This window comes from Serpula lacrymans (assembly GCF_000218685.1).
Source record: "Serpula lacrymans var. lacrymans S7.9 unplaced genomic scaffold SERLAscaffold_11, whole genome shotgun sequence".
In the NCBI taxonomy this organism is placed as follows: domain Eukaryota; kingdom Fungi; phylum Basidiomycota; class Agaricomycetes; order Boletales; family Serpulaceae; genus Serpula; species Serpula lacrymans.
Window position 1 is genome coordinate 1,351,036 of NW_006763300.1, and position 12,240 is coordinate 1,363,275.

General features: G+C 47.8%; 5 protein-coding genes across 5 annotated transcripts; 2 read left to right on the plus strand and 3 right to left on the minus strand.

Annotated features, from left to right (window-relative positions):
- Positions 1 to 185: 185 nt before the first annotated feature.
- Positions 186 to 5,102, plus strand: SERLADRAFT_417289 (glycoside hydrolase family 5 protein; the record flags this gene model as incomplete). Its single annotated transcript, XM_007321608.1, has 7 exons — positions 186 to 955; positions 1,020 to 1,316; positions 1,367 to 1,498; positions 1,914 to 2,001; positions 2,251 to 2,491; positions 2,541 to 2,640; positions 2,691 to 5,102. 7 exons carry the CDS (start codon positions 881 to 883, stop codon positions 4,905 to 4,907), a joined length of 3,150 nt encoding a protein of 1,049 aa, XP_007321670.1.
- Positions 5,075 to 5,949, minus strand: SERLADRAFT_372534 (uncharacterized protein; the record flags this gene model as incomplete). Its single annotated transcript, XM_007321609.1, has 5 exons — positions 5,075 to 5,282; positions 5,342 to 5,566; positions 5,624 to 5,749; positions 5,802 to 5,848; positions 5,914 to 5,949. 5 exons carry the CDS (start codon positions 5,947 to 5,949, stop codon positions 5,075 to 5,077), a joined length of 642 nt encoding a protein of 213 aa, XP_007321671.1.
- A 566-nt stretch (positions 5,950 to 6,515) lies between these two features.
- On the plus strand, positions 6,516 to 8,463 carry SERLADRAFT_474920 (uncharacterized protein; the record flags this gene model as incomplete). Its single annotated transcript, XM_007321610.1, has 8 exons — positions 6,516 to 6,943; positions 7,021 to 7,238; positions 7,295 to 7,394; positions 7,449 to 7,472; positions 7,525 to 7,612; positions 7,668 to 7,942; positions 7,999 to 8,075; positions 8,146 to 8,463. 8 exons carry the CDS (start codon positions 6,547 to 6,549, stop codon positions 8,248 to 8,250), a joined length of 1,284 nt encoding a protein of 427 aa, XP_007321672.1.
- A 640-nt stretch (positions 8,464 to 9,103) lies between these two features.
- SERLADRAFT_357616 (uncharacterized protein) lies at positions 9,104 to 10,052 on the minus strand (the record flags this gene model as incomplete). Its single annotated transcript, XM_007321611.1, has 2 exons — positions 9,104 to 9,861; positions 9,928 to 10,052. The coding sequence occupies 2 exons, from the start codon at positions 10,005 to 10,007 to the stop codon at positions 9,198 to 9,200; spliced, it is 744 nt and encodes a 247-aa protein (XP_007321673.1).
- Positions 10,053 to 10,886: 834 nt separating this feature from the next.
- On the minus strand, positions 10,887 to 11,812 carry SERLADRAFT_451898 (uncharacterized protein; the record flags this gene model as incomplete). Its single annotated transcript, XM_007321612.1, has 2 exons — positions 10,887 to 11,662; positions 11,721 to 11,812. The coding sequence occupies 2 exons, from the start codon at positions 11,810 to 11,812 to the stop codon at positions 10,999 to 11,001; spliced, it is 756 nt and encodes a 251-aa protein (XP_007321674.1).
- Between the last annotated feature and the right edge of the window lie 428 nt (positions 11,813 to 12,240).

Below are 12,240 nucleotides of genomic sequence, written 5' to 3' on the forward strand. Positions count from 1 at the left end.
AGGGAGGGAGCTGGGGACAGGAATGAAGCAAATTAATGCTTCAGAGGAAGAATATGGACAGACAAGAAAGAAGAGTAAAGGTAAGGTAACGAAATGCAACAAGGTCTTACAACTGAACCGAGTCTTTAGGGCAAGCCGCAGAAATTTACTCCTCATGTAATACATCCGCGCATTCCCGCTCAGCCCCGCCTCTTCCTTTCCTCCATAACCCTGCTCAGATGTTCTGTTGCCAGCGCTGACCTGAAATCCACACAGACGAAAAGACCTCAAGTTGCTTTATATTGACCTTCGTGGTGACGGGCGCACGATGCAGAGAACTCGCTGTTTGGACCCTCCTCACGTCGTGGCTCTGGTGCCCAATTCGGTATGCGCTGTCCTGGCGCATTAATGAAGTTGGCCTCGTGGACATCTGATACACTCACAGTCACGGACACCTTCCATATCTGCTGTGTGATATGGCGGCTCTCTGGTCAAGAACGTCGGAGGCTATGGGACTGCGCGTACTGGATGACGTTGTTTTTTGTGGCCTCGCACTATCTTTCAATAGCCTCTCTCATCTCCGTTTGCTTGAGCATTGTCTGCACTGGCCAACCAGGATGACGACCATGCGTTTCTTTCGAGGTGCGTATTATTCTCGTCGCGATCACATTGTCGCAGTGCTTCCGCCCTACTGGATGTCCTGGATGGCTTTGACCCCCATCGCCACGTTCGTATAGCGGAATCCACACTTCCTACCAACCACCGCTTTGTTGGCAGCAATGGTCGAATATTCTACAGGGTATAAAATCGAGGCTTTACTGGACGAGGATAGCATCGTTCTCTTCAACTCCCACTCCAGCTACACCCCCCACCCTTCAACCCTCTCCTCCGCGTCCCAGGCATGTCGCAGCCCCCGTATAACTGTGTTAGCCCCCAGCAAGTGATGTTGAACCCGAATGGCGCCGGTAGTCCTGGTGTACGCACCTATTCTGTCATGTTTCGCCACTTTGACATACTCACTTTTGTTTTTGCATGTGTAGCATTATGCAAGGTTGCAAAATCCTCCCCAACATCCTTCCCTTCAGGCTGCAGTCGATCAGTCCGAGATGCCAGACACTTTTTACTCTGTAAACGCAATCAGGTTACGGCATCTGCCTCGTTCAAATTTCCACACCCCCAAGCATCAGACCATCCCTGGAATTATATTCAGCTCGAGAGGTTATCCAGGCATTCGCGTCAAGGACATTCTTTTAGGGCAGGGGCGTGCTATTGTTGACAGTCCCCACGATTTTATTTTCAAGGGACATGGATGGCGCACAACGACTTTAAATCTTAATGTGAGTCTAACGCTTGTGTGAATCTCGTCGATCCTAATTTCACTACGCAGTATCCTGGCTACAACGATCCCTTTCCTTGGAGAATCGACACCGTTGACTCAGCTACTAAGACTCTTATGACTCGTTTTCAACTTGTAGAGAAACTCTGTATCCTTATTCGGGCTTTCTGTAGCCAAGCTAGTGTAAGTGCGATGTCTCGTATCACAATCAGTCACTCATGAAGCCTACAGAAATTGACAATTCAACCCGGCTATGAGAATTGGGCCCTTGGGGAAGACAACGTCCGCCTAGGTGATATATACCTGTTCTCGATCCATTATTACCGGAACGTCTGGGTGCCTGAGATATACGTCGTCGAATGATCGCGTCTTCACCAGCCTGGACTTTCATTATAGTATATATGTACTATCTTATCTTGTCTTGTTGGCTCCTCGGGCTAACATCCCTGTATCTTCTGCTACAACAGTCTGGACTCAGTTATTTGTATCCTTTAGCATAATCTCGTAGACTTTCTTGGGTCGTTTCATGTTTGTAGGGTGTGTTACATTACATAGTTAGGTCTAATTGCAATGAATTTTACACATTTTGTTCTCTGAGATTTGGCGCTGGACCGCTGGCCATAACGCCGTGTACCTTTTCGGCCAGCTCCGCAATCTGAAGTACCTTTTACTCTATATGGGTCAATGTATAAGGTCGTACGATTTCAGGGCTATCCGAACTAGAGCCTTTTCTTGCTCCACAACCGTGTACTTTCTGACTACGACGACAGCGAGCAAAGCAGTTTCTATATTATCGTATCGCAAGGCTACGAAAGGTTACGAACAACACTGACATCAAGTTATGCCCAGAGTACCGTCCATATCGCCCACGACGGGCCAGTCAACACCTGCTTCATTCATTCACACCATCGACTCTAATTTTGTCGATAACACAGGGAGAACCCTTTTGTTGCGCGGGGTCAATCTTTCTGGTTCCTCGAAGGCGCCTGTTGGAAGACCATCATACATCTATGAAGGCTTCTGGGACATTGCGGAACAGGGGGGCGAGAGTTTCGTTGGTCGTCCTCTCAACCTTGAGGATGGCTCCGCAGATGTGCATTTAGCGCGTCTAAGAGGATGGGGTTTTAATATCATCAGGTTTCCTGTTACTTGGGAGGCACTAGAGCATGAGGGACCGTAAGGAAGCTTCACGTCTGCTTATCTGCTTACTGAACCACGTGAACAGAGGAAAATACGATTACAAGTTTATGGACTACATTGTGCAAGTCCTCCGAAAATGCAAGGAATACGGATTCAAAGTATATATGAACCCACACCAGGATACTGTGCGTCTTTGTTTCTCACCTATCGCATTTATCTCATGCCTTGGCTGTAGTGGTCACGCTTCTCAGGTGGTTCAGGCGCTCCCTACTGGACACTTCCTGCTTGTGGCATGAATCCACGTAACTTTACTGCGACGCAAGCTGCCATCCTTCACTGTGAATATCCGGCCACGCAGAATCGTGACCCAGCTTCGCTCCCCGCCATGATTTGGTCTACGAACTACGGACGATTAGCCTCGCAGACTCTCTTTGCTCTGTTCTTTGCTGGTAACACATTCGCACCCAATTGCATCATTGACGATGTCAATATCGAAGAGTATCTCCAATCTCACTTTACAGAGGCATTTGGTCGTCTTGCGGACCATATCAAGGAAGCAGGGGACCTTTATGAAGAAGTGGTTATCGGATGGGACAGTATGAACGAACCCTATGAAGGGTTCATAGGATATGAGGATCTAAACAAAGTCCCAATCAAGCAGGGGTCGACTTTGAAGAAAGGTACATTCCCCTCTCCAGCTCAGTCTTTAAGGCTGGGTATGGGCGAGGCTCAGACCGTAGACAGCTGGACTTTTGGTTCTTTTGGCCCTAGAAAGAATGGCACGGTCACAATCGACCCCAAAGGCATCAAAATGTGGGCAGACCCTGAGACTGAACCAGATGGAAAACACCCCGTATGGGGTTGGACGCGCAGTCCCAAGTGGAAACTTGGAGATTGTATCTGGGCACAGCATGGTGTTTGGGATGTTGAAGCTGGCTATGTTCTTCTTCCCGAATACTTCCGTTTCCTCCCACCAGGACCAGATGGTACAAGCTTGGAGGTGCAGTTCCTCCGCGACTTTTGGGAGCCACAATTTAGGCGTTATGCTGAGCGCATCCGGAAGGCACACCCTGAAGCAATCTTGTTCGTTCAGCCTCCCGTCTTCGCTCGCCCGCCTCCTGTGAATGAAGAGTTGCTTCGTGGACGTTGCTGCTATTCAACACACTACTATGATGGTCTTACTCTCATAACGCGACACTGGAATTGGTTCAATGCTGATGCACTTGGGCTTTTGCGTGGAAAGTATTCTTCTACTTTGCAGGCTGTAAAGATCGGCGAGGGTGCCATTCGCAAGTCGCTTCAAGAGCAACTTGGCATTTTGAAGTCGGACGCATTGGATCTCGGTGCAGGCAACTACCCTACGATCATCGGTGAGATTGGCACGCCATTTGATATGGATGCCAAGCGTGCGTATGGGTATACGAATAACGGACGGTACAAGGGAGACTTCTCGAGCCAGGAAAAAGCACTGGATGCCAGTATGAACGCAGCGGATGGACCCAACGTTTTGAATTGGACGCTATGGACATACTGTCCCGATAACAGTCACGAGTGGGGAGACGGGTGGAATATGGAGGACCTCAGTCTGTGGAGTGGAGATGACCTACGTGAGGCACAGACAAGCCCGCAGATGCGGACTGGCCCTGGTTCTGAATCCAGGGCGGCGTTACTAAGAGCGCGTTCGGCGACCATGCTAGGGTCCATGACACCTCCTGCTGCGTCTTCGTTGTCATTGCAAACGCTGCCCACTACAAACGACCTCTTGGGTGATGCTGGATCTACTAGCAAAATTTCCCCGTTCCATTGGGAGAACGCACACGATTTCTTGATGGATGGTGCAAGAGCTGCTCGCGCGTTTTGTCGACCGTGGCCCACTGCGGTCGTTGGCCTGCCAACAGATATCCAGTTCAATATCTCAAAGGCCTATTTCAAGCTCACCGTTCGCGTGCGGGCTGAGGACGTACCTGTTCCCCACACCAGACACGACAATGCGTCTACCCTGTCAGGCGACCATGTACAGAAGGATAGAGCACCCACTGAAATTTACATCCCGCTCATTCATTATGCTCATAACAAAAGCCTTGGTGACCTCGTGGAGCAGAGTGACTCGCCAGAGAGCAGTGACGTGTCGAGTGGAGCACTGACTCCTATTGAAGACTCGCGCAACCCTTCATCGTTGAACTTGTCGCTACCCTCTTCGCATGCATCGACCCTTGTGCCAGGTACCACACTGGACCTTGAAGTGACCGTCAGTGAGGGAATATGGGATGTCGAAGGGCAGACGTTGAAATGGTGGTACCAACCTCCCGAGCCAGGGGGAGCTGACAAGGAGCTGACTATTGAGGTGAAGCGGGGCAGTGGACCCATCAAATTGAGTACTGAGCCGAGCAGTTGCCCGTCTTTGTTTGGTCTGGATAGCTTGTGTCCGCCCGAGATATGTCGCATCATGTAATGAAGTGGGGCTATATGGTTTTTCTATTATTCGTTGCTATAATATCTAGTTTGTCGACTGTCTGTCTGTGGACAATTATGCATTGTAATTATATATTCCATCCATGTTCGGTAACTCTAGCATAACATAAAGAACCGTATACCTTCTAGATAGACGACGATAAATATTCAGGAGCTGGATCTTTCATGTTCAAAAGTTGGTGTGTCGCTGGAAGACTGTAGGTCTGACGATGACTCTTCCGTGAGTGATGTTGGTGGTCGGCGTGGTGCCAGTTGTATGCGAGGCAGTAAGAGCGGGGTATCCTGGAATTCTGCCCATCCTCCCCTCAGTCCAATTTCCACGACCCTTTCCAATATCCGAGCCAACTCGTCATTTCTACGAGCAGGTAAGTACGTCAATCTGTCCAAGATTGAGTAGCAAGAGGCTGGACATACCGTTGCTTCTCCTCTTGCCAACGTTCTTCATATGTTGCAGTGACGCTATCGAGTCGCGTCCCTAGGTCTTGCATTCGGCTGTTGAGCTCATCGAGCTGGTCATCCACATCGTCTCGCCGTCGCGTTGAATTTCTCGATGTACGCCATGTTTCGCCCATGATGAGAAGCGCAGCGACGCCAAAGAGAAAGCCTTCAGCGAGGGCGTTTGCACCATTCTCAATTGCCCTGCACATATACCCAAGTTTGCTTCGACGAGAAGAAATAAATAAAAAAGCCACGAACCTCGCTTCTGAGAGTGGACGAACGTGTTGTCTGGCTGGTTCTCCGAGAATGTTGGTCCTGAGCTTGATCTCGGCCATATACATCCCTTGTGCGAGCGATACGCATATGGACCGGAACGTCTCGTGTCTGGTTAGATTTTATCAAGTCGAGTGCGGGACATGGAGCTGGCTACACTTACTGCTTAGCTTGGTTTTTCAGTTGTGCGCTGATGGGTTTGGCGATAGTCTCTCTTGGACAAGGATAAGCTGAGAAAACTGCAAGGAAGACGGGTTGATAGAACGAGCGCTCACTCGAATTGCCAGCGTGGCCAGCTTCACCGTCGCCATGCTAAAACTATGTATGCTCTGATGGTAGTTTCAGAAAGCGACTCGTTGGTGGATGTGATGATGAGGTCTTGAGGCGCTACAAATATTCTTCGTAGACAGAAGCCGGAGGCTCGACGTCACCGTACGGCAACGAACTTCGAATAGTCGTTGTTGTAGTCAACAAATAAATTAAGGACGCTATTGTCAAAAAGACAATGAAGCAAAAAGCAAAAGGTTTGTGAGAAGCGCGACCCACTGCGCGACTGCCAACGGTCCTGATCTCCTAAGACTAACTCGGCGAGCTCTGCAGGTTGCGGAATTGCTTCCCTGGCCTGACAAGAGCCGATTATTCCAAGTTACACTTCACGCCTTACGACGCGACAAACTGTGGCAACCAAGTTTTCCGGAGGGGACAGTTTCGAACCAGCGCACTCGTGGATTTAACCGCTGTAAAGAACCACCTCACATTCCCGGTTTAGGGCCATTACAGCCACTGCACCATTGTACCATAACTTAGTGTGGGTTGTAACTTCCCAAGACCCACCAGCCTCGCTTAGACTATTACTAGACGCGCTCTCTTTCCTTTTGCCATCGACGACGGCAACACCTGCTTCAACGATGAGCTCGACGACAGACCTCCTGGTTTCCCTCAGTCAAACTATCAAAGCAAAATTACCTGTAGCCTATGCCAAAGGCACAGACCCAGTCTCTTCTATTGTCTCTGCAACTCACCTCATACTTCCTCCCGACCTTTCTGTACCAAAATCATCCCCCACGCGCTATCGCAAACCGGGAACATCATCCACAGACCCTTCTATAAGTCCTCAAGACTTCTTCTCCCTAGAGGCGATTTATCTCGCTTGGCTCCTTCGAGACGCTCCAGGCGCAGAATACAATCGCCAATCCAGGGAACATGGGCTTGCGCTCGGTTTTGTGAGCATAACGGAGCGGAAGAATGTTGTGGATTGGCTTGAGGGACGTACATCTGAGAACGAACGTATTGTTTCTCTTATTGGTAAGTCCTATAGGCTACTTGGGTCCATTTAATATCTAACGTCCTGCGTTACATTTCGTATTGACCACCTATTACAGTTGAATCCACGACACCCCCCGGAACGCCCCCACACCGAGGCTCTGCTACTGCTGCCTCAACAACTTCACCAAGGAAACCTGGAGCTACAGAAAGCTCTTCGCCCTCAAAGCGACGCTATGTTGCAGATCCACGAGACATCGAAGTCGTTAAGAAAATAAAGCACAACGAAATTGAATTACAAGACCGTAATACCGTTCTCCGTGGTATCAAGCCAAATGTGCGCATCTCCTTCATGACTCAACTCATGCTTTATTGCTGATATATGCTACCTAGAATTTCTCTGCCCTGCGCACGACCTATACTGACAAGCTTAAGAAGCTCAAAGAAGCCAGCAAGTCAGGCATGCCGATGTCCACACCAGCGCCTTCAGCCGGTAAGAATATCATATTTTGGTTGGCATCCCTTATTTATACGATTTTTATGGTAGGGCCTATGCAAGCACGAAAAGCCAGTGAGTATGCATATAGTGACCATGATGAATATAACCTGAAGTCCTTTTGCAGAAAATTTGTATCCCATTATCATGATATCGTCTTCACCAACGGCTCTCATCACTATGTACAACGTCAAACGTTTCCTCCAAGAGTCTACGTATGAGCTATCTATACCTCAGTAAAGAGCTACATTTCACTAACTTACACCACAGGTTTGAACTCTCCGCCGATGCTCGCGCACGCGCAGCAGCTGAGGGCAACCCACGTGCTGAAGATCTCATCCCGATTGACCGACGACGTACCACTGTCGACTCTGCAGGACACGAGCGTGCAACGCACGCGCGGTACTTCGTAGTGGACAGCGTAGATGCCCTATCCAAGTTTGGTACAGATGCATGGGAGAGAGTTGTATGTGTTATGACGACGGGCCAGGCATGGCAATTCCGCCCTTATCGCTGGTCAGAGCCGCGAACGTTGTTTCATCATGGTGGGCGTTCTCTAGCAGTTTACTGTGCTTCAGTTGAGTGTTGACCATTGGTTTAGTCAAGGGCATTTATGTTTCATGGGCTAATGACCCACCGAACACCAAAATAAAAGATTGGAATGTGACTGAATTGAAGGTACGTCGTAGTGTGATCGAATTCCCTTTCCCTTTTCATTGTCTCACGTTTCCTTACCACCGTTTTGTAGATCGATCCTCACAGGCGACACGTTGACAAATCTGTGGTTGCTCACTTTTGGAAAATTCTGGACGATTGGACAATGGCGAACAAGCCGGGGCTCATGAAGTCGTGAGCAATTTGACAGAAGCGTGCAGGTTGGCGTCGTACCCCACACTAAGGATCTCTTGACCCATATCTTTGGCCCTCGTTGAATTGAGCTACAGCGATAAATTTTATTCAACAGTTTTGTTATCTCACGCTTTAAACGCTAGATTATTATTGAATTCCACATTCTTGTATGTATTAATACGTGTTCAAATTCCACTGCAGTGATACTGTACACCCTGTCGACCTTCTTGGCCCCCTGCTAATCTTTACACGCAAGGACTCTATTCTTCTTTTCGTGATGTCTTCCATCGGTATACTTTCCCTTGACACGCACACATCGAGTTCTCTAATGCGATTTGCGTATCGTCAAGCTACTTTGACTCGCACTTTCTTTCCGCAGATCACTCATGGGTTTCCCGCGTTGCTGTGCTACGTACGTGATCTTCTCATCCAGCTAAATCATATATTAATGCCTCATATTTTTCAAGTCTTGATTTCGGCACTATGCGCTTGGGTTACAATAGTGTTATGCCACCTAAGTGACGACACGTGCCGCAATTATGACGTTTCTCGCCCTTACAAAACGAACTGAAGGGCAACCGGTACAAGTTTTCCTTGGTGGAACTATCTGATCGTTCGAATTTACCATCACACCAACATTAAGAAAGCAGTTTCGGCAAGACCAGGATGAAACTAGAGCAGTGCATCGAAGCTCGCATCGCGTCCAGGGTATTTACTTGTTTCCTTCGATTTCATGCACCCACGAAAACTACGGTACTACAGCGCGAACGTGAAGAGAATAGAGGCACGAAGGTATGTCCTTGCAATCCATACGGAAAACTTAAGACTAGGAGTAAACCAGGCACACAACAGTGCGTATTGTAATGGCGCAGTCGATTCGAGCTCGTTAACACCATACATATTCAGTAAATGTAGACATATGGCTGTTCACGGAACTGCGATGCTCATCCATTAGTCCAAAATGGAATACTTGTTGATCTCTTCGACTATGCCGCCCCAGCGTCCGCCATTCCACGACTTCATATCCTCCCACTGGTCCTTATCAAAGGCAACGCTGAAGCTCCTCATCCATGCAGCGACGATGACGTCTGCATAGGAGAATGTGTCTCCCATTATCCATTTACCACCGCTCTTTGAATACCACCCATCGATGACTCCGAAGGCCGCTTTTATGTTTTTCCAGCCCTCCTCTCGCTTTGGGCCTTCGGGACAAATATCCTCAAACTTTGTACCAAATCTAATCTCAGCCTGCTTCTTAAGATACTCCTCGCTCCTGGGGTACAACTTAGAGGTACCTATGGCGGACATCACTGGGAACACAGGGCGTAAAGTGTTCATGATAGCGGAATCAAATATGCTGATGAGGGCTTTAGTGTTGGGGGGGAAGACAGCGGGTGATGATGGATACGTCTTCTCGAGGTATTCTGCGATGGCGAAAGAGTCGGAAACAACGGCACCTGTGGAAGGGTCTTGGATAGTAGGTAGCGTGTAGAAATCGCTTCCGTCAGGTTTGAGCCCGGTAGGTTTGGCTCCGATAGCCTTCATCCGTTCTTCGACATCGGGCGATTCAACCCAGACGGACTTGTAGGCCAAACCTTTGTAAGCAAGTGTGTACCTACAACAGCGAACATGTGAGTCAGATTTGTTCACGAAAAATGACGAGTTCAACTGCGCTACTTGCCTTGCTTTGAACATGTTTCCAGACAATGCTTTCCCGGGCACTTGGGTTGGGATATCGTATAGTATGATTGGTTCAGACATGAGTAGAAAATATGAGGTGAGTGTTGACTGTTTGATGCAGTGGGTGTTGATTGTCTACTTCAGAGTACGCCTTAAATATGCTTTCCTATCCCTGACGTCAAAAGTATTAACAATATATTCATCGACTATCATCGGTCAACCTTCAACTACCGTCGCTGAATCATTGTGATTACTAATGCTTGTTGATTGGTAAGTACAACTTTTATATGCTGATTCCGCTAACTCTATGCTTGTTGTCTCCCACAAAAGTTCTTTTATTCCGCAAAAACGGAAATCGCTTGGATATTCTGTGTCAACAAGGGAAGACCTTGTTCTGGTTGCGCATCAGTTTTTGGATGCGAATCTTTCCACGTCACGGCTAAATCTAGAATGAGGGAGCGAAAATATCACCTTGAACCCTCCCAAATTCAAGGAAATGAATAACAAGTTACAATCTATCGATTGACTATTGAAGTAGGTCAACGAGGGAGGTTGATAGTAACTCTTCATTGTGGAGCGAGACAGAGTGAGCGTTTTTATAAGCAGACATTCCCCAGGGTTTCAAGCAAACACAAAAATATGCTCTACTTATTGGGCTCATATGTATTACGATCATGTCCTTCACGTGCGTTCACTTTACACACTCGGAGGGGCACAGGGTTGTACACTGACAGTCGATATAGCGTCAAGGCTGGCATTTTTCAGCGATACTTGAACTATCGTAAACCAAGTACAATGCGCGGTAATGTGCTATTGGTAAGGCAAGGGATATTTGGCTAGTCGCAGAATCTCACTATTCATACATTAGTTCAACCGTGAGAACTAGATTAATGCAGCGTGAATACGGAGAACAAAAAAGCACAGAGGTATGACTGTATGTCCTTGCAATCGATACGGAAATTTTCAAGACTGGGATTTAATTAGGCACACAACTATCGGTATCATACATTGTCCAGTTCTCCGCTTCACTACAGTAAGGTAGAAATATATTTACAGAATTGCAGCGCTCACATTAATCCAGGATGGAATACCTGTTAATGTCTTCAACTATGCCGCCCCAGCGTCCGCCATTCCAAGACTTCATATCTTCCCATTGTTCCTTATCAAAGAGAACGCTGAAGCTCCTCATCCATGCAGCTACGATGACATCTGCATAGGAGAATGTATCTCCCATTATCCATTTACCACCACTCTTTGAATACCACCCATCGATGACCCCAAAGGCCGCCTTTATGTTTTTCCAGCCCTCCTCTCGCTTTGGGCCTACGGGCGAAATATCCTCCCACTTAGCACTCATTCTAATCTCAAGCTGCCTCTTAAGATACTCCTCGGTTCTGGGGTACAACTTAGGGGCAGCTACGACGGCCATTACTGGGAACACAGGGCCTATAGTGTTCATTAAGGCCGAATCAAATACGCTGATGAGTGCTTTAGTGCTGGGGGGGAAGACAGCGGGTGTTGATGGATATGTCTTGTCGAGATATTCTGCGATGGCGAAAGAGTCGGAGACAGTAGCACCTGTGGAAGGGTCCTGGATGGTAGGCAGAGAGTAGAAATCGCTTCCGTCAGGTCTACGCCCAGTAGGTTTGGCTCCGATGGCCTTCATGCGCTCTTCGACATCGGGTAATTCAACCCAGACGGACTTGAAGGCCAAGCCTTTGTAGGCAAGCGTGTACCTAGAACAGCAAACATGTAAGTGACATGTGTTCGCTAGTTAGAAACGACGAGTTTAACTGTGCTACTCGCCTTGCTTTCAACATGTTCCCGGAAAATGCATTCCCAGGCACTTTGGACGGGGTATCGTATAGTATAATAGGTTGCGACATGAGTAGAAAATGTGAGGTGAGTGTTAATCTTCTGATGAAGTGGGCGTTGATTGGTTGATGCAGAGTGAGTACCCCTTAAATATGTCTAGTTTGACCGAAATGCTTTAGAATATGTTTTCCTCTCGAAACCTAACGAGGTCGTACTTTCTGGGGAGATGACAAGATAATCAACGAAAAGGATGGCAACAGACAAGAAGTGATTGATTGCCGTTGCTGAATCATCATGATAGCTAATGCTTTGTTGCTTGATAAGTAATAAGTTACAACATTTACGATGCTGATTCAGCTAAGACTACTTACGCTTGTCTCCTACAGAGTTATCCTATTACGCGAAGGCGGGAATTGCTTGTAAATTCAATTCAACATCAATAAGGAAAGACCTGCTCCCGATTTTCTAGGTGCGCACTAGTTTTTGGATGCAAATATCA